Source organism: Drosophila sechellia, chromosome 2L (assembly GCF_004382195.2).
Source record: "Drosophila sechellia strain sech25 chromosome 2L, ASM438219v1, whole genome shotgun sequence".
Taxonomy (NCBI): Eukaryota; Metazoa; Arthropoda; class Insecta; order Diptera; family Drosophilidae; genus Drosophila; species Drosophila sechellia.
Window position 1 is genome coordinate 13,745,928 of NC_045949.1, and position 27,513 is coordinate 13,773,440.

At 41.9% G+C, this 27,513-nt stretch overlaps 1 protein-coding gene across 2 annotated transcripts in view; it reads left to right on the top strand.

Moving 5' to 3' along the window:
* Positions 1–27,513, top strand: part of LOC6611249 (neuronal acetylcholine receptor subunit alpha-7) — a 52,001-nt gene that overhangs the window by 18,229 nt on the left and 6,259 nt on the right. For both annotated transcript variants that reach the window (XM_002035768.2, XM_032720198.1), the window contains exons 3-10: positions 2,446–3,573; positions 3,669–4,122; positions 10,370–10,509; positions 17,985–18,320; positions 18,528–18,603; positions 21,889–22,083; positions 23,018–23,104; positions 24,737–24,846. In XM_002035768.2, coding sequence (XP_002035804.2) covers positions 3,097–3,573; positions 3,669–4,122; positions 10,370–10,509; positions 17,985–18,320; positions 18,528–18,603; positions 21,889–22,083; positions 23,018–23,104; positions 24,737–24,846 — 1,875 coding nt within the window. In that variant the 5' untranslated portion in view covers positions 2,446–3,096. The remainder of the gene's footprint in view (positions 1–2,445; positions 3,574–3,668; positions 4,123–10,369; positions 10,510–17,984; positions 18,321–18,527; positions 18,604–21,888; positions 22,084–23,017; positions 23,105–24,736; positions 24,847–27,513) is intronic.

The window sequence follows — 27,513 nt, forward strand, 5'->3', positions numbered from 1 at the left end:
TTCATCTGCAATGCGACGCCAACAGTTGCCATTCTTCCCCGTCCACCATCCTCCTCCCAATCCACATCCCCATGCCCATTCCGGTCCTCCACAACCCATTGCCCACTGCCCAGGATTCGTGTCTGGTGAGCTGGTCGTTCATTTTATGCGACGACCATCGCATAAATTTTACAAAATTTCATACATCAATACGGCTGGCTGGGTGAAGTGGGCAAATACGAGAAGAGGGCTGAAAATTCTGCGGTCTGCCACTTCAGCTGATTAGACGACCGCAAACTCTTCGAATATTTCACAGCGATTGCAATAAAAGCGATACCTTTCCGGCATTTGTCCACGGTACGTATGCGCAATATTTGCCAATGGGCACGCGGCCAAGAAATAAAGTGCCGCCTGGTTTTCGGGGCCATTCCTGCACCTGCCATCGCACAGCTAAATATTTGAGTGGCATCGCCATCGCCGTTGTTATGCTGACGCCCCAAGCCAAGTGACCCATTAAATGCCACCACATCGCGCCACCAACTGTTGCAAGCTGCAAGTTGCAGCTCGGCTCTGCCGCAAGCAGCTGTCCCCTGTCTCCCGCATCATCGTTTTGTGCACGCCATTTGGACGCTTCCCATCCGGACAGGTTCAATTGCAGTTTAAATGCTGTTTTGAGTGCCCACAGCGGGATATTTTGGCGAAAAGATTTCTTCGCCGGCGGAAACAATTTCCCCGAAACTTCTTTGTCACTCCTGGCCTCTTGGGATTTTACTAAAAAAAATGCATCGCGAATGTGGTAAGAGCAGGCCCAAATTTTAAAAGTTGCTAAATACAAGAAAACGATTTAAAATTGGATGAAAATAGCTTTATCTTTTAATACTAAATGTTACCTTTGTGGTGAGAGATCAAAGAATGTTGACATTGTATTAATACTCTCTAAACTAATCAATTATACGTTGCTTGTTTAGTAAGGATTGAAAGTTGGGAAAATATATAACAATCACACTAACCAGACTTCGTAGCATTGCTATTTGGCACTCCTTTGACTATGAAATATTTTCGTAACGAATATTTAGAGCTGACAATAAGAATGAAAAAGTGTTGTGATGTTTGTGTGTCGCTGACAGCGTTTTAGATGCAAAACAATGTTTCCCACTACATGTCAGAGCCAAAAAACTCCCTTCGTTCCAAACGGAAGCTATTTCCATTTCTTTCAATTCAAATTCCACTGACAGTTGCAAAACTGAACTTTGACAGAAGAGAGACTGCTTGTTGACATTTCTATTTTATGCATTTATTGTTTTCCTCCCCGACAGCCGGGCACATTTCTTTTTCAGCTATTTTTTTTCAAAGATGCTACCAAAAACCGGTTGGCATTTCAAAAAAATTAAAAAACGAATTGACATTCAGACTGCTGGGGGAAGTGGCAATAGATTCCAACCAGTCGGATTATGCCAGAGATCTGTTCAAAGTAATTGTGTGGTCAAAGTGTGATTGTCTTTTCGTATTCAAAAACTTTTGGTTGCAAACTATTGGGAGATTGTAACAACTTGTGGCATAAATATGCATAAGCTCCATGGTCCGTTCCCAGCAAAGCCGCTCTGATCTGCAGGAGTCCTGCTTAACAGGACATGCCATAAATGTCCCGCACACGTCCATCAACGTCAGGAATGGTTCTGTTCTGTTCTCGTTCTCGTTCTCATTCCGTTCCTGCCCGAAGGCCTTCCGTTGTGGCATTTGCATTTCGCATCCTGCAGTGGCTTCAATTCCTGCTCGGCCATTTGCCAGGACACTGGGACCCTTGTGTGCTTATCGTTTTGCATACGCATTATTTATTGAGACTACCAGTGCGAGTTGGGCAGGAATTGAAAGTCCTGCGGGAGTGCGGTAGTGCGGGAGCAACTGCAACTTAGTGTTCGCATTTGGCATCGAGTAGGCCTTTCGGCCATCCAGGATCTTCTTGCCACATTCTGACATCCCAGCTGACAGATGCGCAAATTCTTAGGAGTGATTAGCATGCAAAATGTTTAGGGTTTATTGTTTTAGCAAAACTAATTAGTTTGAGTAATTGAAACTAAAATTTGGGCAATTGCTTAGAGAGCTCTCAGCTTTCTATCGAAAATTGTGCATGTCGTAGTTTCCTTTGTGGTCAAATGCAACGTCGTAGTTTATTGCCTGGGGTTACTGAATGGGTCATTGGGCCGGAATCTGAGAATCTTGACTTAGCCAAATTGGAATGGCAGATGCCACAGGGTAAATTTCTAATGCAAGTACTTGAAAAAGCAACTATAATGCAGATTAAGGTTGTTTCGGTAATGGCGATTGGCTTTGGATTAATATTGAAAGTGTGTTAAGTGCTACGTTGAATGAGATGAAATTAAAGTGCTGCGCTTAGCTTAGTATAACAAAAGTATCTTTCTGTTTTTGAAATATTATTAACTAAGAAATTGTATCTTTTCCTTGCAGCCACCACTTTTGCATTCACAAATAAGGAAGAAGTCAAGTAAATCAATAGAAACCAAATGCTACAAAGCACTGCCATATACAACTGCAACGGATTGCATTAGGAGAACTAACAATTGAGTAGCTCAACATTTATAGCAAAACAATACGAAATCTAGTATAATATAGCAACTACTATACAAAATCGGAGACCACGAACAAATGAGGGAGAAAAGGCAAAAAGGAACATTAACAGCGGAATAAAGTTATGAAAATTGGATGAATGAAGCATGAAGCAAGCCCAGAAACGAGAAAAAAGTTGTGGTATAAACTTTTATTGTAGGAAAACGCATAAAAATAATAGAAAAACGCTCTTCGGGTTGTAAAGAAAATAAGAAGACAAAAGAAAGACATGAAAACGTTGCAAACAATAAAGCATATACTTGCCATATTGATATAAAGGAAAATCGTGAAAAGGCGGTGAAAATTTCGTAAGATTAGTAGGTATTAAGGGCAGCCCAGGCACACAGCTAAAAAGGGAACTAAAAAACCCCGCACAGAACAATGAAAGCTGCAGCAGCTGGATAAGGCCGACAAAACCGAAAATTATATTATTGTAATCTAGTAGAGAGCAGACAACATATCCGCTGGCAACAACCAACACCGAAAGAGACTATGAAAAATGCACAACTGAAACTGACTGAAGTTGACGATGATGAGCTGTGGCTGGCAGTAAGATTAGCGCACTGCAGCAGCAACATCAGCAGCAGTAGCAGCACAAGAACCACCAGCAGCGCGTGCAACAGCAGCAACAAGAGGCACAACCAGCAACTCACAACACTGCAACCAAGGAGCTTAAGTACAAAACACCACAGCAACATTGCAAGCGAGCAGCACAATAGCCAGCAACAGGAGCCAGCATCGAAGGACGAGGATGTAGCCACCCACGGTAGAAGCAATGACCAGCAGCCGCATCTGCAACAGCTAGACAGCAGCAACATGTTGTCGCTAAAGACAGCCGCAGCAACTGCTGCCGGCGATGAAGCAACAACCCAACAACCAACAAACATAAGACTGTGTGCACGCAAGCGACAACGATTGCGTCGCCGACGAAAAAGAAAACCAGCAACCCCAAACGAAGCAGATATCAAGGTAAACATCAATAAACTCATATTTCACTAAATATATACAAATGTAGAAAAGAATTGCACACTCAGCACTTTAAAATCGCCTTCCTTCAATTGCAGAAACAACAGCAACTTAGCATGCCTCCCTTCAAAACGCGCAAATCCACGGACACCTACAGCACCCCAGCAGCAACAACCAGCTGTCCGACAGCCACCTACATGCAATGTCGAGCCAGCGACAATGAATTCAGCATTCCGATATCGAATCATGATAGAGTTTCCACGGCCACATTCGCCTGGGTGTTGCATGTGCTGCAGGTGCTGCTCGTGTCGCTGCAACAGTGGCAACTCCACGTGCAACAGCGATCGGTGCTACTGTTCAGAAGGATCACAGCGAGCACCACCGCCTTCATTTCCTATTTAGGCAGCTTTGCGGCGCAACTGAGGAGCAGCAGCAGCAGTAGCAGCAGCAACAGCGGCAACAGCAGCCACAGCAGCAGCACGCAAATTATAAACGGACTTAATAAACACTCATGGATATTTTTATTGATATATTTGAATTTATCTGCTAAAGGTGAGTGCCATTTAAATTATCTCGAGTGCTGCATGCAACATCAACCATATCAACAACATCGACAGCAAGCAACAGTTGCCGCACATGGCGCATTGTTTGCCGCATTGTGGCAGTGGCAGCAGCAGCAACATAATGCACGCCGGCAACATATTGTCACTTTGACACATAAAACCACTCACGAGTGGGATGCGAGTATTTTGTGGGCCGGAGTTGTCGTTGTGTTGCCCCTTGTTGATGTCATTGTTGTTTGCCAGTTGTGACATTTACGACAGCCTCAAGTGAGGCAACAACAGCCATCTCAGACCGGTCTATGCCACTTGAAGGCGTCTGCGCCTAAGGTTATTTTCTTTCTTTTCTTCCGTCGCCCCCACTTGAGAAGTCCTTAGTCCTTGTTCGTGGCTAACGCGTGGCAGGCCGCAGTTGAGGTCCTTCAAAGGGCATGTTGCATAAACGCTCTTGACTCGGATGCACCTGAACGAGCCCTATTGAAGGATAAACCATTTTATGTCTGTAATTGAGAAGCTTTCAGTTTTTAGTTTTTAATTGGCACTTCCTCGAAACTTAAACGGTTGCGTTGAGCATGTATCATCGTATGAAACTCCCGCACAGTGTGGCATTTATTGGTTAATTATACTAAATTGCTTGCTTCAGCTGACCCACATTTTCCGGCACAAAAACTATTTGCCAGAAACTAAGCAAAGCAAAGTCATGTCGAACAATGTGTGGCTGATGCTGTGCCGAAAAGTTGCAATGCCATAAATACTTTTAACAAATGCTTGTTGAAACGCTTGCTGCACAGAAATTTCCCATATCAAGTGGTTGCGGCAAGGGGCTTCGAAAATCTTGTGTAATGGCATTTTTTCTGTCCTTACTGCGCTGCACTAAAAGCTTAAAAATTCTTTGCCACGACAACAATATTCCAACGAGACAAGGACTAAGTTTGGTTAGCAGCTCAAATGCCTGCCGTTCCATTAGCGGCATAAAATGAAAAAAAGAAAATCCCCACCTGAAGATGGTGGCAAGGAGATGGCTCCACTGCCACTTACACATATTGGGGTTATTAATGGCTGCCCATATGGGCTGGAGCAGTAGAAACACAAGATGGAAAGTGTTGCCAATGTTTCAGGCTGCCGCGGACTAAGTCGCATTCGCGTGTCGTGGTTGGCGTGCCAGGCAATGAAAGCTTAAATAAGTACACACGTTCAACGGTGGTGCAGGTGGTAAAAAGGCAGTATTAAACTAGATTCCCGTGTTTTAATAATGAAAGGTTTTAATGGTGAATTCAATTTTAAACTCATTTTGTCATTTTATTTATTTATTTTATATTAAATTACTCATCTACGACCAGTGAAGTAGCATATTTACTTTCATTTGGGATTTATTATGACTGTGAAAATTGTTTTACAAGTAATTTGTTAAACGATATTGCTATTTGCATTAAAGTTGCACTGTATTATAGTGAAGTAAAAGAGAGCATTAAATTTCATCGAACCACTGTATTCATAAATTTAAGCCATGTGTGTGTTTGCTGGGCCAACTTCTGTGTCTGCAGTCGAAGTCGTTATTCCGTTTCGTTTTTTGTGTCTGTCCTGTCGCTTTGGCTTTGAGTTCATGTTTCATGCAACACCAACAGCCGTGGCAGCAACAGAAACAGCAGCAGTTTCAACAACAATTGCCGTTTGCCCACATGCGTGTGCATGTTTATGATTTTATGGCAGCACTTCCGTTTCCGCCCGGGCATATTGTACTGCTCCCCTCCTCCTCCACCTCATCCTTCTCGCCACACGTTTCTACCGCCTTTCTTCTGGCTGCCATCGCTAATCAGATTTAAACTTTGCACAACGTCAACGTTGCTTACAGCAGCTGTAAGTGTGTGCGGCTTTACTTGTTACTGTATTCATAAGTGTGTCGAGTATGCGCTTGCCCTATGACATCGTTCATACGCCCCGTCGGCCAGCCAAGTGCCCTTTCTACGTTGCCTGGTCATGTCCTGTAAGTATGACATTTATTGCTACCGAAAGGCTTTTGGCATGCTTCAAGACTTCAGGACTCTTCGCATCTGACAGCCCCCTATTGTTTAATTCCTTGTCTTTTGCCGCTAACATGCGATGATGGCATTAATTTGTATTTAGGCCAACAGCAAGGCAGCTTACACTGCTTGCATTAAATTTAAGTTCACGCTTGAAGGAAAAGTGGTTAGTTTACCTGATTGATAACAACGGTGTTCTATCGTTGTTTGAGATATTCTTCTTCCATCATAGGCAAACATACTATTCCCTGCCTGATTATAACTTCTTTCCACCCACAACAACATGCATTATTCAGGAATTTTCGCTGAATGTCAACTCCCACTCAGCTCTATCAATCTATACGATAAATGTCACAAGTTCCATTCCATCATTAGCTAAAGGGTTGTACAAGAAAGAAAAACCCAATGTCATGCCTGCCATTTGCATTATGGATCCCATCCAGGCCCAGAGCATCGCACACATGCGGCTGGGACAGATGATGAGCCCATCAGCCAGGCACAAATAATCCCCTACCCATATCCAGCCAACATCACAAAGGATCAAACGTGAGCAGGAGCGAAAGTATGGGGATGGCTGGCCTAAAATCAATCATTAAATGTGATAGCATTCATAATTTTCAATAGTGGACACAAGGCAGTTTGATTGATGGCGCTGTCAGGGGAGTTCTGAAAATGCCAGTTACTGGTTCTACTGGGAAAAAGTAGCAGAATACTTTGAATTCTTTTAAGATGTTATATTTTATAATTTAAAAAATGTATTGATATTTCAAACCTAAATACTTTAAAGGATCACAATTTTATTTGATCTTCTGCTCTCCTCTCTGTTATATTCCCTTACAAAGCAATCTATCGATTTGTTTCCATTTTTAAGGCTACTCTCGTCTCAGGTTACTCTTTCTGCCCCATCCGTGGCCCTAAAAAAGAAACAGGAAAAAGGAAAACAAGAAAGTCATAAGCAATTAAATGCTTTCCCAGCTCCCAAGCTCCATCCAATTAAGGGCAACTGTATGTGTGTGTGGGGGGTTGAATTGAGGGGGTATTCCGAAGGGGCGGGTGTTAGTGCTGGAATTTTTATTGCATAAATTAAGCTTTGAATGGTTAAGCGTCACCTTGGCGCTATTAAAATGCTCGCTTCTGAGCTCTTTCTTGTTTCCCAAAGCCCTTCATCGTCCTGCGCAAATCCTTGTCCACGTCCTCCCCCGCAGCCATTAGCAGGTGGCCTGCCCTGCGACTGCCTGCACAGTGTTCACCCTTCTGAACAGACAGCCATCAAGCTTCATCACTGTCGTCTCCTCCACCACCGACCCCACCCTATCCTGTATCGGTTTTGGAAGCTTAAGTGGTTTGGCGCCCCGTCAGTTTTCATTTTGCTTTCAATTTTTAATATCGGCGGATAGCGCGAGTCGGAATATCTCTGACATCTCTCTACTCTTAGCTCAGGACCTGCGTCCAAGCCGAGGAAAATAGATGAACCTTAGAGCTCAGTAAAGGATTTTTCCACAGAGCTTATGCGATATGAACCGGGAAAGAAGCTAACAAGTTTATTATTTTCAAAAAATATAATAATAATATACATATAAAATCCACTTACTTAATTATTATATTTCTTTATTCTCATGGTTTTCAACATTATGCCAGGATATGAAAAGGTTATTTTTGAAAATCAACCCACAGGCACGTCCTTTTAGGCGAACTTCTTATTTTTCGGTCCTACTTTCGTTTCTGAGGAGCATTGACCAAATTCGCTGTCGTTATTATGGCTGTTGTGGCGGCGTGTGTTCCGTAGGCAGCTGCATTTTCTAACCAATTTCGGTTGCTTTTTATTTGCCACATTAAATTGGCCCGCACGAGTGTGCCCCGCGTTGGAGGTCCTTGCAGCCCGCTATCCTTGCAGCTGTTGCCGCACTTCCTCGCGCTGTCTGCCCCGCGCACTTCATCTCACCCTGCCTCCCTGGCCAACGACTTGGTTTGGCTTTGTGAAATAGCAATTACTTTTTCATGCTCCGCTGCAATAAAATTGCAATTTTATGCGGCCTGCCAACGGACAATAACAACAACAACGGTGGCATCAACCAAAAAATAGGGAAAATAGCGAAACGGAAGTGCAGCCATTGAAAAGGCATTTCGAAATGGCCGCAGGCTGTAGGGAAAATGGGGAGTGGGGAGAAGAAAGCCAAATTTAAAGATGACTTGCCGAAAAGTTAACGACTCAAAAATGGATAGTTAATGACTGTACATATTCCTCTCAGAGTTGTTAATTACCGAGCTCTAAAACTATTATTTGCTGAAGTTATTTTCAGTTAGTTATTTCTTGATTTGAAAAATGTAGCTTAAGTTATGTTTTCCACTTCTTGGTTGGCTATTTGAAAATAGTGGCGTGTTAGGCTCGTTAATCTTTAATTAGGTTTCCAACTTATCGTTTGTTTTTTTCAGCTCACATTTTAGGCACATAGTTTACATTCTGCTCGTTGTATCTATGTTTTTGATGGTCTGGCAACAAAAGTGAATAGAAACAAAAGTCTCGGCTCGTGATGTCGCAGTCAAAAGTCGCAAAAGTCGGCAAAGTCGCCTTTGTGCCAGTCCACAATGGCTGGCCGATACTCAGGATCGCTGGCAGGCCCTCATATTTGCTTTATTATCACATTCATTTTGACACTTCATCAGACGTTGGCCTCTTTTTTTCGCTGTTGTCCTGCTGTTTTTGTGCCTTCTGAGCCTCGGTTGCTTTGTTCTAGGCCCACTCCCCGAGTTGGCTGGTGTCAATGCTTTGCCTTAAAGGCCTAACTGCTGCCCTATCCAACTTGCCAACTTGCCAACCTGCCAAGCTACCAACCTACCAACCCACCCACACTCATTGTTGGCCTGGTCTGTACTGTGCTCGTTAGCTGCAGTTCTTCCTTCATTTGGTTGCTCTCGGCTTTTCTCTTGGCCTGCAGGCTCGTCATTTTGTTTTAATATTAAATGAACAAGGAAGAGAGAGCGCGTGAAAAGCGAATGAAATATGCAAAAACGGCAGAGAAAGTGGCTGGGCCAGAAGAAAGCCAGCTGAAACGCTGGGACCAGGACAGGACTAAAGACAAATTAAAACTAAAAAATTCATGTGCATAATTTCTAAACGTTGTTCATTTCGTATGCAAATCTTTTGGGTTAAGCGCACTAAGCTCGGTGGAAAGTGAAAAGTTTTTTGCGTACAACAGAATTTCAACTATCGTTGCAGAAAATGAAAAGCACCAGATTGAATTATTCGAGAATTTAATTACCGAACACTTCGCATTCAGGGCACATGCTGCATTGCTCATCAATCTGGTATTAATGCACTTTTCAAGAACCTAATCAATGGCAATTTTCCCAGATTATTTTCGCCGTTGCCACACGAACTGCATTCTCAATCAACTCAATAAATCCGCAACTTATCGCTACTTACTGTCTGCTTATAGAGATTCTGCAGGGGAAAAAAGGGAGTGTGTTGGGAAAAACTGGAGGAAAACTCTTAAGAAATTATCAAATTGAGAGGCAAAGAGCAGGCGGGCTGCCAGGATTCCTCCTTCCACATCATCTAGTTTCTTTTGTAGTTTCTTCTGCTGCCCACATTCATGCATAAATAATTCCACGATAACGATGCGAATATGTTCGTCCCTGCATTTGTTTGACTGTGTGTCTGTGTGTGTGTGTAGATGAGGCAATCTATTATCGCTGGGGAAAAAACGTAACAAGAAAATTTGTATGTGAAAAACTTTTGCTCAATAAAAGTTTCCTTTTGTTATTCGCCTGCCAGAGAACAATGGTCTCGTCCCTGCACACAAACACACTGTTTGCGACTGCGAAAGACATATGTGTGTTGGCAGAGCGGAGCACAAAAACTTTTCTTCTGCCATCCTTTCGAACTCCTTTCTCTGTTGCCTTTCCAATCCGACGCCGACTGCAGGACCCGCATCCCAAACAGGTCCTGCACGCCGCCTTCGCCGCCCCTCCACAGGCCAAGTCCAAGTGGCAGGCGAAACCAACTTGCAGAAGCCAGAAACTCGTAAACTTTTGCATATCAATAAATTTTAGTTGTTGTCTCACTCGAGAAACCCCCCTTCCCCCCCAGCAAACCCATTTGCCGAATTATCGATGTTGATTTGCGGTGCTTCTGCGAAAGAGCAAGCAGTTGCAGCACTCTTAGCCAACTTTGTCGACCGTCTTGTATGCACTAATCCGAACTTTATCTACTTGCAGTTTGCCTAGCAGGATATCATGAAAAGAGACTGTTACACGATCTTTTGGATCCTTATAATACACTAGAACGTCCCGTTCTCAATGAATCGGACCCGTTACAATTAAGCTTTGGTTTAACTTTAATGCAAATTATCGATGTGGTAAGTAGTAGATGCATTTAATATATCCTATTGTTAAGCTTAGATATATATATAGATATAGATTATTCAAATGTTTAAACTATACGAGATATTCATTCGCAATTGACTATATTAAAATGGCTGAAATACCGCAAGTTGAAAGTTCAAGAACCACACTGTATTTCGCTGTGACTAAGAACACGAAATTAAAAGCATTCCTTTAATTTCCTGTTTTAATTACCGCCAGCCTTGTGTCAGCAAGGAACTTTCGGTTTCACCGGTTTTTTCCTGCTTTTCCTTTTGAATGGGTGCCTTAAAGTAGGCAGGTGAAAAAAAGAATCCCTGATGACACAATTTGGTGCTTGGGTAAAAAGTGAATTGCCAAGAAAGTGAAATTTTAATTATTTGCCAGAGAGCAGGGCACACACACACACATGTGATGGTGTGAGTGTGTGTCCTGTTGCCTGTTGGGTGTTCCTTGAATGGCAGCTGCCCCCCGCAACCCCTTCCCACGTTCCTCTGGCCTATTTGCAGACAGGACACACACATATCCTGGCTGACTGGCAGTGTCGAGCAAATTACATGCAACGTCATGTGGCATGTGCGCCGTTTGACTCATTTTCACCTTTGGAAAGGGCGGTGGGTCCGTCTGTCGTTCGGTCGGTCGCTTGCTCGTTCTGCATTCATCAGTTGCGAAAACTTTGCCCCAACTTACAATTGCGTATGGGGGTGAAAAGTCAGGCAGGAATCTAGAGAAAGAACTGGCGAGCGAATAAGGTGCAAACTGTCGGAAAAGGCGACGAGAGGCGTTTGCCTTTGTTAGTGAGACAACCTCAATTCATATTAGATTTGCATTGCATTTGTCCGTATGTGCGGCTTGTTTGTTTGGCCATCCCCACGGTGCCAGGAGCCAGGAGCCAGTGCCACGGAGCCAGGACCAGATCCTGAGCGAGGCAAAGAACCCAGAGTCCCGCATAAAGTTGGGATTCAGCAAAATGGAGCGCACAAACAAAAGGCACTCACACATGAGGCATGAAAAGCAAAATCAGCAACGCAGAAAAGTTGCTGCTGGCATATATGGCTGGTTCAGAAAAAAATGAAAAAGTAAAAGCGAAAACGATTCCAGACGCTAGAAAACTGCGCATTCAGTGACGCGCTAAAAGTCGCACATACAAACAAATACACTCACACAAAGGCAAACAGTGAAAGGCGATGCAGAGTACACCGAGAGAAAACAGGAGGGAATCACAAAATAATATTTCTAAAATTGGAAAAGAAAAAATATCATTAGTATATTATATAATACTACTTACTTATTATCCTGATAACTGAAATTGCATAGGCACGCAACGAGTTCTTCACAAAATCTACACTCTTAAATCCTTTTCCGATTTCTTGCCGTGCATTTACAATAAAATACACCCGTACACACTTGGCATGCAAATAAAATGAATAAATAAAATTTGCACATGTGCTTTTCACACCTTGTGCCAAAACATATAAGCCCGCGGGCAGGCGAGGGGTGTTTCTGAAGTTCCTGCCGAATGGTGGGGGCTGGGGGCGTGGGCAAAGCAATGAAGTGCGAGTTGCTGCTGGTGCAAAATGAAGTTGAAAGAACAGAACGAATGGGCACAATGCGCTGGCGGTCGTTGTTTGTAGCCGCTTCTGGGTGGCAGTAAAAACTGCAGCACGCACACTCGAAACGCAGCTGAAATCCAGCAGCGAAGGCAGCAGAAATGCGGCAATTACTGGGAACTGGGAGCTCGACGCGGTGCTCCGGGCATAAAAACCAAAATCGGGTCATTCGGGTAAAATGAGAGGGATTGACGGCCGTTACCACCTTTGGATGCCAAACTAGGGTTTATGAGCCCAGTGGTGTACTCAAACTTTTATTGCGCACTGTTAGTGCCCCGCTTAGATGTCACGGCAATCAAAAGTTGTTAATGCCTCGCGGGGAATCGTAATCGTAAGGAAATTAGTTGCATATGGTGCGATAATAAAGGATATTACTCTCCTGCCACACGCCGTTTCAATTGGTATTCTCGTTATGTGTTGCATGGAAAGTTCGTACTCATTCTTATATCTAGAAATTCTTTATTTAAATAAACGAAGAATTTAAGGATCATCTTAAAGAGCTTATTTCATCGTGACCAATAAGATTAAATTGTAAGGTGAATTTCAAAAATGGAAAGTGCCATCTGTTCAATCAATCGTTGCAAAGAGAATTGCGTTGAATGGTAAAAATACATTTTCGCCATAAGTAGAGCACTTTTTGTGTCAAGTAAACGATTTTTCTGCCAGTTGCAGGTCGGCAGGGCCATTAGTTGTCCGCCGAGGATACGCCAGCGTTCGTCGGTGGCAATATTTTAACTGTTAAATGCAGTGGCTGCACTGGCATTTGCATATTTTTTTTTTGCCTGCTCCAGCTGGGCATCCGAGCAATTTAAAGATTAAGCACCTGGCAGGGATTTTGCAGCAACAACACTGACGCCAGATTGCAATGGAAAGTGCTGCACTCGGTGTGGCAAGGAACAAAGGGAAAAATGGATACACTGGGTCGCTTCACCCACTTTCATCCTTTCATCAATTTCACTTATCAGGCAATGTCAACAGCTCCTTCGCCAGCTGGCTCTTCGAAGGACTCTAATCACACGGCCGTGCAAACAATGGCAGTCCTTTCGGTGTAATATGGTTCTCATGCCCATTTGATTTATGTAAAGCACAGGTCATAATTGCTTTTCCCGGAGGTCACCTGTCCTCGGGGGAAAGGACAATGCCATTTTACCTCACCGTCTTACCTTCTCACTTCCTGTCGGCAATTTTGACGCTGCAAATTGCATTTCCCTCAGTCATGAGTTTCTATAAGTGTGCGGAAGAGCTTTCCCTTTGTTATGCGCTCCGCTGTGTGTACAACGAAATTAGAATACCTTCGTGCAACACTTGCCAGCGGTTTTCTATTCCTGGCCCAGCACGGCAACACACTGGCCATCAATGCTCGCTGGTTGCACGTTGCTGGTCTGCGAGTTTTCCATCGGCATAAACAGCATAAACAGGTTTTCCATGTGCATAGATGGTTATGGACATGCTTGGCATACTTTCGCAAATGCTTTCAATGCATTTTCGGCTGGGATGGGGATTTTTTGAGCGCTGAGGATGGGCGACTCCACTCACTTTCACTTTGATTGATGTTGTTCCCTGTGCAAGTGACTGAGACGGAGATCCATGTGCCTGTGTGTCCTGCGAATCCTTCTCCAAGCCGTTCCCGTTCCCGTTCGTCTGTGCAGATACGATTTTGTCAAATGAGCACAACGTCACAGGCACACATAAATAGATGTAAAGGATGGCAGGATGGCTGTCCCGTCCAGAGGATTGCTCAATGGCTTGTGGCTTGTGAGGGTATGTGTTTAGCAGGAATTGGGACAGCACTTTGACCCCCTGCTAACGCAACTGTACTTGAGCTGTGCTTTTCAATTTAATTGTTATAAATTGAGGATTTCTTTACATTAAGTAACAGACGTAAGAGCACCGCACAGAAAAACATTTAAGTTTAAAAAATAAATTTTCTGATGAAAAAGGCACTTTAAAACGATCCACACATTTGTATGCCTGCTCTTCACTTTTTTAAAAATATCCTTTAAATACTTTTCACTATGAACATTCGAGTGTGTTTGCTCAAGGGAGAACAGTTAACTCCGCGGAATTATACAAACATTGCAATTTAATTGCATTTTGGAAGGCCCAAGGATCGCTCTTGTTACCCCAAATAAAATAAAAGAGCGCTGTTAAAATCAGTTCCAATTATTTTCCCAGCGGAAGAAATGAATATTGAAGTGTTTTTTAATTAAATGCGCCGAGTGAAAGGAATCTCCATGCCGAAGTGCATTGAATGCTGGGTGGGTATTTAAGTAAATATGGAGAACCATAAACCACGAAACCACTTAACGATTTTAAAGTGCAACATTCAATGGAAGAAATGAAACAGGTTTTTTAATTAAATTTAAGAAGTAACATCTTCGCGATCTTGAGGCTCTCGATTTTTATTGAGAGCCCTATGAATTCAAAAAGAGTAATGCATAGTTTGCAGGAATTCCACTGATGCCAAAAAAATCGAATCCTTTCTTAAGTAAGTCAAATTGGAAACAAGGCTGCGAGTAAGCCAATAAGCATGCTTTCGCCGTTCAGCACAATCAGCCAGCATGACAAATGGAAGGGGATTATTGAGAACTATGCTCGGCAAAAGACAAATGAAAAAAGAAAGTGAAAAACAGGCCAGGGCAAAACAGGATACAAAAAGAAGTTGACTTTCAGGACAAGGCACGGCAAGCCGAGCAGGCAGAACAAGGAGGTGAAATTAAGGGCTGGCGAAAGGCGGTGAAAGTACAAATAAAACAACTCCCAGGCGCATTAATTAAAAAGGAGCAGACAAAGCGAGGCGCAGATTAATTGGCATCAGTGGGAGAAAGACAGTGGCGGCAAAGAGCGCCTAGATAAGGGCCAAGACGCAGGCCAAGGATCTGGCGGCGTGTCGGGACGGAGGAAGTGATTAAGTAGACGCAGGACGACGGATGGAGTGGGTTGCATATCAACGGATATCAGCGGAAAATGAGTAATGAAGTCGAGATGGGCCAGCCATTTTTTATGCATACAGGACACAATGAGAAACTAGGCCTGCGCCTGTATGTGTGCACATGCATGGTGGTGGTGTGCGTGGAGACCGCGCGCCGCGTTTTATGCTACACTTTCAGTCGGCTTCGAGTTGGCTTACTGTTTTTTAAATTCCCCGAACGTTGTTGGCCTGCCATGTCAATGAACCGCCTCTGCGTGTGTGTGAGTGCTTTGCGAGAATATGTATTTGCGGCGCACATATGCAAATTTCCGCATACCAAAACTTGTCTTTGGCCCGGCCGAAGGCTGTGCAAAAAGCGAGTGCGGGGGGAAATAAAAACTCTGGGCTGTAATAATTTTGCCGTTTGCTTTTTTGCTCATTTAAAATTCAACAACTGCCGCCCGTAGCCGCCATTTATTTATATATATTTTTCCTCGCCTCCCTTAGTAGACATACACATTCATACATACGCACACTATTTGAATGCGAATAAGCTTCATTTATACATGGGCTTTTCTTGTGAGGCTGCTGCACTAGGAACCACACAAAAAACTGCACACATGCTTCAAAAACTTGTCCTTTTTCCCTTAAGGATGCATCAAAAGCAATTGGAAGCGCCAACCAAAGATACACAGTACACAGTAGATTTTTAAACTAACTCTGTTAAGTTCATGAGATATATTCAAGAAGCTTGGTTTCTTTTTAAATGTGCATTAGTTTCAGTGCTTTAAACCAAGTCATAAATAATTTTAGTTCGTATCACGGTTCTGTCAAGCAAAACTCTATTTAAGATATATATATGTTTTCAGTTTTCTCATTTTAGCTCCCGTTTTGTTTGCGTTTTTAATTATATTTTTCGCGCTCTCACGTTTTGCGGTTGTTAGTTTTATAATTGTGTGCACCGCTTTTACTCCAAATGAACATGCGCATTCAAAATTTAAATTGGATGGGTTGCAAATAGGAGTTGCTCCGACAACTGCAGTTGGAATATATATCCCGAAAGGCAATGTCCTGTCAAAAGCAGGCAGTTCCTACTGAAATTAAGTAAATGAATGAGTTTAAATAAGAGCAGGTCCACGTAAACCTAGAAATAAGAGAACCGAGGGATATTCCATTACGTTGGCCACCTAAATGAATTATCCTAGTGGGGTCAAACCAAAATCGCACTCAATGTGTAAGCCGTGAAAATTATGGAGCGTCATCAGAAACTCAATTTGGAAAACGGAATTTTATTAGGTCGCAGTCGAGCCTTTATCCGCCTGCCCGCCCGCCGTCTTTATTCAACCACTTTCGTCCCGGCAAAAACCATGGCATACTTTTTACCGTCAGGCATTTGTTTGTCTGCTGCGGTCGCAGTCGCAAAGTACACTGCAAATTATAAGTATGCAGGAGGGAGGGATGTTGTTTGCCCATGTGAACGGGGGAAAGGTGGATGGCCGAAATGGACTCTGCTGCAGTCAAGTGCAATAATGTAATGGCTATATTTAGTCAGGCTCTCACACACACACACACATGGACAGAGGGACACGTTGTATGCTTGCTTTTGGACTGCGTTATGCCCGCAATATTACCAAGTCCTGCCACGTCGCTCCTTTACAACGTTATATTTGCCGCAAGCTTCGATTTTGTTGGTCTGTTGGCTTTCATCCCGCCTTTCCCTCGCTCCCCCCATACCCGTCATCCGATCCGATTTGGTCGGAAAACATATTGGCAGCATGCTGGTTGGAAACCGCTTGCGGGTTGGGTACTCGGATCTCCGCTGGGGCGGGCGGCTCCATTTCATCTGCACCGCATTCCTGTCGCATATTTGAGCCCATTTTGTGATTGCACTTGCACACTGACTAAGGGAAATTGCTCGGACAAAACATTCGAGCAACGCGGAGTCAGTGCTCATACCGAATCCTTTGTCCCCCACCCGATGCCCATTCCGATCCCTGTAGTCCTTGGCCCTCGCTCTGTTAGTTAGGCAGCAGAGATTTGGGTTCCGCCAGTTGTTTTCAGTTTTCCACTGTTACTCTGCCTTTTTTGTTGTTTCCTTTCCTGTGAGCAACAGCGCCCAGCGAGTGAACCATGAATATTTCAGGCATTTAATTGTAAATTACACATACGCCCTGTGCGCAGCAGTTGCATTTTTTAGGAGCAGCTGCCGCAGCAGCAGCAGCGGATTCGGTGTCTGGTTTCTCTGTAACGCGCGGATTCGGTTATTGGGCTACATCCCTTGGGAAAGTGGGCTACGAAGTATTTAAAATATGCAGCTATCTTGATTAAAGTTCGCTTAAAGTAGATATGCAATTTTTGCTGATTTTTATGCTTAATTATTTATAAGCAAAACTATTAACTTTTCATACCACTGGTGAACGGAAAATTTGTTGATTCCGTATTATTCGCATCACTTTAAAAATGTATAATATATGTATAATTTTAGAATGCCACATAACACAATACTTTAAAATATTTATGACAGAGTTCCGTATCACGGAATTGCTACGAAACGGTATATTGACCGATTAATTAATTAAAGAAAAAGCGGTATTTTATCAAAATGTAACCAAGCATGGCTTAATGTTTTAATCTTTTAAGTGAAATGAAAGGAATACAGCTCGCAGCTGGTTGTGCAAGCAACTCGCTGCGGATGTATCCGCTTTTTCAATTGCCATTTTTGCCGCACGTGAGTGAGCTGCCGACCAAATCCCACCGCAGCTGGCATCCGTTGCGGCAGGAAATACTTTATAAAAAACAGCCAGTGCGAGTTCTCAGTCGAACTTTGTGCTCTATGAATACATCATATGTAGCCGCGATTTTTACGCGTTAATTAATAAAATATGATTCCGTGTGACGTGTGTAATTAACTTCCTGTTGGGCATTCCGTTCTTTTTTTTCCTTCCGGCAGGACGAGAAAAATCAATTGCTAGTCACTAATGTGTGGTTGAAACTGGAGTGGAACGATATGAATCTCCGCTGGAACACCTCCGACTATGGCGGAGTTAAGGATCTGCGAATCCCGCCGCATCGCATCTGGAAGCCGGACGTGCTGATGTACAACAGTGCGGATGAGGGATTTGACGGCACCTACCAGACGAACGTGGTGGTGCGGAACAACGGCTCGTGCCTGTACGTGCCGCCGGGGATCTTCAAGTCGACGTGCAAGATCGACATCACGTGGTTCCCCTTCGACGACCAGCGGTGCGAGATGAAGTTCGGCAGTTGGACCTACGACGGATTCCAGGTTTGGTTCAGTCACCCATGCAAGCAGGGCAACCAGGAAGTACTTAACTTACTGAAAAGAACTCGTAGTTGTTATGCTTGACCGATTCGAATCGAGTGTATTTATGCCTTATGATTTCCCCTTGGTTCGTTTTTCTGCATTGATCTGATAATGCGAGTGAGATATTTACATTATTCTATACCCTCTCCCCGAATATCGTATAAAAAGCTGGATTTACAATTACAAGATGAAACTGGCGGTGATATCAGCAGTTATGTGCTCAACGGCGAGTGGGAACTACTGGGTGAGTAAGCCAACGTCGTCCTGGAGCGACCACCTTCCTCTCTCTACATACTTCGACACCCAAACTCAGACTCTGAGCAGGCGGTCTCTACCCCGTTCTTCAGGCAGAAAGAATCACATAAGAATTGAGATACTATCTTACTCCGCAATGCTCCCGATTCCAGTGTGTGTGGAGGTGGAAGTGGAAGTTAACACTCCACGCCAGCGAAAGGACATTGGCCAAGTGCTAAGGACTCGCTGCTGCTGCTCCCTCGCGGAGTTTTGGCCTTGCGGCTGATTTATAGCATACTTTCGTGTGCGAGAAACACACAGAGATACACACACACCAGTACACTTCAGCAGTACTCGCTCTCTATCTATCTCTTACTTACTCTCTTTCACTCTTGAGCAGGGTTCAAGCTGCGAACTAAAGTTCCGAACTCGTTCCGTTCGAAACTACGACTGTGTTGCTCATCAATACGTGATTGAAAGCAGCTTTCAATCATTTAGGGATGAGAAGGTTTACATCACTGCTTTTTTGATACTTTTCTATGGTTAATTCATTCAATTTCGAGGTCAATGAATACGGAATTAAGTAAGGCACTCGATGAACCCTGTTGTTATCCCACCCAATTACTCGTACTCAAATACTTTCGTACTCCACCCAAATCACACGCTTATCCAGTGTTCTCCCACTCACTCAACTTTCAAAACAAAACTCCAACAAACAAAACTATCGCAAAAATTCTTTGGGCGCTTTAACTTTTAAGTCCGAAATAGCCGCGTAAACATTTCGTTTACTCTCAGTGTAAGAAGCCTGCTTGGATTAGCATAATTCGAGCTCATAAGAGTCCATTTATGCTACTCCAAGTGCAGGCCCCAATAAGTTTTAAACCTGATAAAGAGGTAAGGCCCGGCCCCTGTATGCATTTACTTTAGATTATTTATTTCCCGGAATATTTGAATCTTTTTCTTGATCGCTGATAAAGGCATGCGGATAGCATAACGATAAGAAACTAACTGAATGCTGAATAGAATCGCTTAATTATACCTTATACAAACTGTTTTCAAATACTGAGACAGCTATGAGGATTACTGGAAACGTTTTGCATTTTGTCTAACAATTATATATATGAGAAAATCTTGGAGAGCTTATACAAAATCTGTACATACTCTATATAACGGTAGATATTTTTTTAAGAAATATGTAACGTAAATTCCGTTTGTTATTTTTATTTTATACAAGACTAAAGTAAGGCCTTCGTTTGAAACGCTTTTCTAAGACATTAAAAAATTACTTTAATTCCAAAGAAGTCCTTCTAAAAACGGGTTTTCAACAATTAAAACACCGTTCAATAGTAAAGTTAGATTTAGATTAACGTAAAATGGGCTGCTTTAATTAGAGGAGGGATTCAACTGGACTAAATCAATTAGAGCACAAAAGCCAAAAGATTTCAGTGAAGGAAAGTCAAAATACATTTGCAGTCAATGGGCAAAGTGCAGCATGCTATTGAAAACCATGAGAGCTGAAAATCCAGCCACACCCTCATTTTTCAAGCTTTCCGCGGTCCGGGAAAACTTCGAGCCAGCTGAATAGATAAGTTAAGGGATGGAGCCATGCTCTTTAGCTGTCTGTTAGAGCCGTGCAGCAGAACCAATTAAGAAATTAAAAGACAAATACTTCTGCATTCTCGCACTTACACACATGCACTGCGAATTAGTGCCTTTTGCAGACACAGAAAGTTTTCAACTCAACACTGGCCACAAAAGTGCAAAAGAAAAATGTTTGCAACAAATTCGGGTTTCATTTGCCAACTCCGCACTCTTTTATTTCCTGTTCCGGTTGTTTTATTTTTCTGTGCGTAATTTTTCGGGACTTTTCAAAAGTTTTTCGCCGGCTTTTTGTTTTCGTTTCCCCCTTTCGGCCATTCCTTATTTTCTATCCGCATTTGCGGGTTTTTTCTCCACCAGCTTATGCAAATTATTTTGAGTTGGCCAAGTGCTCCCAGACATAAGAGGTAAACTGTTTGTGGGAAGGAGTTTGGGAACTTCGGGTGGCAGCCCCAAAGTAGCTAGGTCATTTTTAAAAACGCTGCCAAGGCATTTTGTTCGCAGTCTGTGTCGCTGGTAATCCCTTTGGTAATCTTGGAGTAAGTTGAGCAGATAATTTTGCTTGAAATTTTGTTGTCTACCACTGCCACTAGCTATTTCCGTACTTTCTGCATTTCTTTAGGGCATATGGCAAATGCTTTGCCAAAAGTTTTTATTGCAAATATGTTTGCGAACATGTCGCGCAATGGGCGGGGGGAGGAAAGCAATTAAGAAGAGACCGGAGTTGTCGTGGTAGAAGGTTCCATGGTTTTTGAATGGATGTGCTTTTGAGTTCTAGGAGAAAGTTTCTTACAGAAGCAGATTAGCAGAAGTTCCAGAAATCTTTCAATCAGCAGGGACAACTATTTAGTTTGGCTGCGGCTTTAGTTTCCTTGGCTACAGTTGGCCAATAATTTTGGGAGATCGATACCGTGACAAAAGGGTAATAGTTAGTCAAGAAAATATATTTGATCAAAGACAAAATAAGTATAAGTCACACAATTCTATAGACACATTAAGGACCTTCCATTTACAGCCAATAAACTCAGCCTACACAACTTCACTCTCAACTTTGATTTTGTACATGTATATGCATACTTGAACTACCCACAAACGATTTCTTATCTCTACATACTTTTCTACTACGTATTTACATTTTGGAAAGCAAAGTGCATCAGAACTTTTACCCCATAGTAAATTGCTCGGCTTTACTCCACTCTGCTCTGCTCTTATGTAACTTTACTTACAATTAGTTGCCTAGACAAATAAAACTCCTTCCGAAACTAAGTTTACACTCAACCAAACCCTGAAACCCTTAAACCCCAGACCCCAGACCCAAGATCCAAACATCAACCCGGCATGCCCACCCACACTGCACTCGTTTCCCAGCCACTCAGCCACTCATATCTGTACCACATTGAAGAACTGTGAATGGCAATAATGCTTCAATTACACTCAACCAGCCCACTCTAGTCTTTGATCTGCTCTGCTCTGTTCCGAACACGCTTTTACCAACTTTCTACCATGCTCTACTACTACTACATACTCCCTACTTTACTCCTATCTCGAAATATGCTCAAAACAAGATGCTCAGCCCGAGTGACAAGTAAAAACTGCCACAGATACAACATATCTGACCAGAACATATGCTATATACCGACTAATCGCACCGAGAACTTATCATAATGACACTCTCCCTACAATTGAACAACCGCAGGTGTGCCCGGCAAACGTAACGAGATCTATTACAACTGCTGCCCGGAACCCTATATAGACATCACCTTCGCCATCATCATCCGCCGCCGAACTCTGTACTATTTCTTCAACCTGATCATACCTTGTGTACTGATTGCCTCCATGGCCCTGCTCGGATTCACCCTGCCGCCGGATTCGGGTGAAAAATTATCACTGGGTAAGTTTGGCTGGGATGCCAGAGGCACACCAAACTGGAGAGGGGAAGAGGCAAGCGCCACATTAATTTCAAACCACTTACGCAACGCAAATACTGGGGCATAACAAGCCGGGGGGAAGTGCCAACACACATGCAAACAGCTTGAGAGCCGCTCGAAAAGTATTTGCCAAGTACTTTTTAAATAATGACAGCCTAGTTGGCGGCGAAAGCAGCGAATTTCAAATTAGAAGCCCCTCATAATCGTGTCGATAAGAATGAGCTACAGCTCCCCAGCCAGCTGCCTCCTCGCTTTGTAACTGACTGACTAACCGACTGACATGGCACATTATCCATTATGGCCATCGTTACCCACTCCGCCAGTTTGGGCCTGCTGATGACGCCACAGTCTCAGCGATGGTGAGCAAACTATTGAACTTTTAATGCTGCCATCGGAGCTGGGAGCTGTGTAAAGTGTTCAACGAGTCGAGGAATGCTCCTTAAAGTGTGCTGCTGTCTGTCTGTCGACAGGACATGGCATTAGTGGCTCGGAAAATCAGTTGGGACTCGACCTAGCCGAGGACTCGGCTCCTTGAGTACACAAAACTGAATGGCTAGCGAGGGCGACTTGGAAAGTGCATGATACTAAAAGCTTTTGGGTAGGTTTCACCTACTCAAGCAGTGTTAATGATGGGTCATGTCTTTCCAAATGATTTGGAAAACAATTAGTCAGAGAATCAGACTTTAAGAACTGTTAGAAAATGGTGAGAAATGGTTTAGCCAGGAACACAAAACTAAAAAACGAAGCTAACACATTTTAATTAAAACTGAAACCACAATGGACTCTGAAAATGTAATGCAATACTTAATGACAACAAGTATTGCGCCACTATCTGAATCTGCCTTGATTTTCCATGCACTTACTTTACTTAATCGAAGCTTTCCATCTGATATCTAGGTGTTACCATCTTGCTCTCGCTGACCGTGTTTCTGAATATGGTTGCCGAGACAATGCCGGCTACTTCCGATGCGGTGCCATTGCTGGGTAAGATCATTTTGTTTACCAATAGTAGTCGATGGTAGAGCTTTTCGTATATGTAACCTGAATCATGTTATCGCTGTTCCTACTTATGCTTTTGAATCATTAACTTAACATTTATACCGTAATACTTTCATATACCTATCGTTTATGAATATCTATAAAGTTGCAGTTGCATACTCATTTTCTATATATCCATGCATTTCTAAAATGATTTTAAAATCCGAATAAAATCCGATGATCTTATAATATTAAAACTTTGACACACAATTAAAAACCCAAGCGAATTTGGAGAGCACAGCTAACGTCTTGAGTTATTTACTTTGGCAGCAAAGTCAAATGTTGTACACAAATATTTGGCTTTGAAGTCTAAAGGAAATATACGTGCTGGTGCAACCAAAATAAATGTTTCCAAAAAGAAGTAGCGATCGAAAAACTAATTAACCATAACTAGAGGGGCATATAATTAGATTGTATAGCCTTAACAAATTTGCGAAGAACAAATTAATAACATTGTAAACCACTATATTATATGAACCTTAAAGACCAAAAGCTGATCAAAACCTATATATAAATTAAACCACGAGTTAGTTTGAACAATGCACACATATTTGACAACGAGTTTCTTGCACGTTATAACTATTTTTAGTTTCGGTTGTCAAGGTATCAGAATTTTAAATACAGTTGGGTTGTTCCTTTTTGAGCGCATATAATCAGAAAATTCAAAAGAAACGTTAATGTCTTGTGTCTCGGCTATAAGATACCCGTAATTCAGCCAAAGAAGTCCTAGTGAAATTGATAGAGAGCATAAATCTGAAAACATTGTATTTAGTTAGATATTGACAGAAATCCAAATCTTACTTACTTGGCTACTGGGTTTGTTCTTTAGATCATTTTTTTTTACTTAGAGAAGAATAAAAAGGAGCAACCCCACTCTATAGTTAAAATCAAATTATAGTCAACCGAACTAAATTTTTTTTCCACTTTTCCATAATTTTGTTTTTCAAAATTAAGCAATATTCAAATCCGAATACTTATCTTTCAAAAAGAGCTAACAAAATTAAAATTAAAATTATATTGTTGAATTTCTCTAATTCCGTTCTTGGCGTACACTTTTTGGTGTCTAACTTCTATATTTACCTAACCTATGTCTAAAGTATACAAGCTAAAGTTAACCTCGTGTGTGTGTGAATAAAAACAGAATATAAATCTATATGTATTTTTCCTGAAAATAACATTTGCTATGCCTGTTAAAAACAGAACGATTAAGAAGCTAACAAAACGACAATTTTTTGCATTTAATGTACTAACTAAAATATTTTGTACATATTTCTTGCCTTTTTCTTTCTTTCAAACAACTGTGTACCCTCCGCAAAAATGATATGTGCACACAAAATGCGTATAAACGAAACGAAACCATACACAATGAATAAATCTGAACTTTGAAATATGCGTTACCCCAAAACGAACTAACACAACAACAACTTCCAATCCAACATAATAATAATGACAATGAAACTAACCAAAATCCACGTGCACCACTACAACAATTACAATATATTCCCACACTAAACATAATAAATATATATAATATTTGCATATATATATATATTGACAACACGCCCAACCAACCAACAGGTACATATTTCAATTGCATAATGTTTATGGTAGCTTCATCCGTTGTGTCAACGATTTTAATATTAAATTATCATCATCGAAATGCTGATACGCACGAAATGTCCGAATGGGTAAGTTGCAAATAGGTCAACCCACCAAACAACCATTCCAAACAACCACAGCAACCAAAAAACTATCTCCAACCAACCAACCAACAAAAATATCAAAATAAGAAACAACTGCAAAAGCGACCATCACTCATCATTTATAGCTTCAGCCAGTTTCCAGTGGCCTCAGAACGCCAGCTCCAGAGGAACCTCCCATATCCTGCCCCATATATCCTTATATCCTTTTTCCTGCCGACGTGGGGCGGAAGGCCCCCAAGTCCTCTGTGCTGTCGGGTTTGAGGCCACTGTCGCATAGAATTAGCATTTTTTTGTATGATTTATCACTGCAAAAGAGAAAAAGAGCCGTGCTAAGATAACTTATGTGTTAGCTAGCGAAATGTTTTTGTGTTAGCTATTTTCACATTGTTTAGTTAATTGTTGTAATTGTGTTGTGTTCCTTGATTGTAAAAACGAAGCCTAACAAATAAACATACATCTCGTAAACATAATTATAAAAAAAAAGGATTTTATGAGATACATTTTCTTTTCATTTTCAATTTGGCAACTAGCTTTAAAATATGTCCAATCAGTCACAATCAAATATTTAAAAATAAAACTATAGATTTTTCAAATTTCAATATTCAGAACTATTCTGATTATTTCACTCTTGCGATTATACAAAAGCCCAAATCAATCATTAAAAAGTCAAATTCTAAATTTAGTTAAAAAGAGAAAAGTATCCCAGAGTCGGTCAATGTATTAACTCATTCTAGTGGAAACCATAATCATTTCGAACCAAAAACGAAAAACATGTTCATGTTTTATATCATAGCTCACATTCTTTAAGAGCATTAAGCTATAAAAACATTTAAAATACTTAAAAAGCCTAAAAACGTATTTGCGAATAGTTGCACAAATAAATGTTGTTCGATATCCTTTGATTGTTATTATTGTTGATGTTGTCGTGCATTTTTGTTTCAACACACACAAAAAAAACCCTTTCGTTGTTCGGTTTTTCAATTGGTTCTTTGTTAGTTTTTGGTGCCTACTTAGAGGCCGTTATGCAAGCTGCAATTTTGTGTTGCCCCTTTGATTTTGTTAGTATGCATAACTGTATCTGCAATTTAGCCGAGAACCAAAGCCAGCCAAAAACCAAAAGAAATGTCAGTTGAGTCGAGGTTTAGCCCCATGTAACCCCGTGTAACCCTGTGTGTGTGACCCAAAAAACGTATATGAAAAGAACCCGAAAGGAACGTAATATAACGAAGCGATGGGAATGCCGAGCCGAAATGTGACGGACGGATGTACAGAGTACGAAATGAATGTTGTAACCATCCAACATGTCTAGCTACTATACGTGTCTACTATAAAATAATTTATGTAATGAAAAATATCGTAATGTTGATGTTGGGCCCATATTTTGAACTTACGTGTATGCCAGCCACATCCTCGATCCCAGCAAGCATCCAGATACCAACCGACTAACCAGCAAACCCCGCCCACTTCCTATCCCAATCCCTATCCCAATCCCCTTTTTTATCTCGTAACTTTGTCACCAGTTGCACACACGCTTTTGTATCTGCATCATTATACTCGTACTCGTACCAATGTGAATAGGTTTAACAAATATAAAAAAATAAACAACAAATAATGCAAAAAGTAACCAAAGCAGATGGCAGCGTCAAAACTGCTGTCCAATTATCCATTATGCAATATGCTGTGCTGGTGTACGAAGTTCTGTAAATGGTAATCTAGCCTCTATTTGCCTCCCCAATATCTTTTTTCCTCTAAGTACATATTTAATCCATATATCTCTGTACATAGTCTCTATGTGTGTGTGGTGCCGTGTATGTTTGAGTGTGATGTAGTTTATGATGCCTTTGGCGGCAGGCATAATTATAACTGAATAGAAAATGGTGGGGCTCTGAACATTGAAAGGTTAAATTTTACATAAATTGTAGTGAAATTAGTAATGAAATGAATAAAACCAGCGATGTCGCCTATATTAACATGCAGAAAATAGGTTACATTATGTACTTGTAGAAAACTGCACAACCTTTTTACACATTTTCTCACAAAGTAGACGTAGCTTAAATTTGTTTCAAGTAAAAATTACTTAGAGAGTAAAAGCAATAGCTACAAAAGTAAATATTTTTCTAAGCTCAATAGGTTTTCGTTTTCCATTCACCTTAGAAAGTATCTTTATTTTCCATTTAACTTGCAACACTGATATCACTGCTGAAAATATCAGACATTCCATGACAATATTTTCACAGGACAGTCAAGTGGAAAGCAATTTCAGCACATTATTGCAATGGCCTCCAAGTGCATAATGAAAAGTTTCGCTAGACGAGACCCAGAAAGGCAGGAAAAAATCAAGAATAAGGGCAGCTCAGACGAAGTCGATTGGCTTTTAAGGAGTCACTCACATGACAAGTTTTGTATGGCTTTCGCGCAAGAATGTGTGTGGTGTCTCCGCCCCTCGACACACAATTGAATTTGGAACACTTGGGGGAAAAACCAAAGCCAGCAATCGAGTGCAAGTACGGAGCAAGTTTCGGGGGGCCTGACAGTTGGCCCAGTTGTGAGTAGTGCTTACACGGCACCGAAAATTGAGCCAATTGGTTCAGGCGGGCCGGGGCCAGGTGCATTAGAAATGTGCATGCCCAAGAAGTCCTTTTTGCAGGTCCT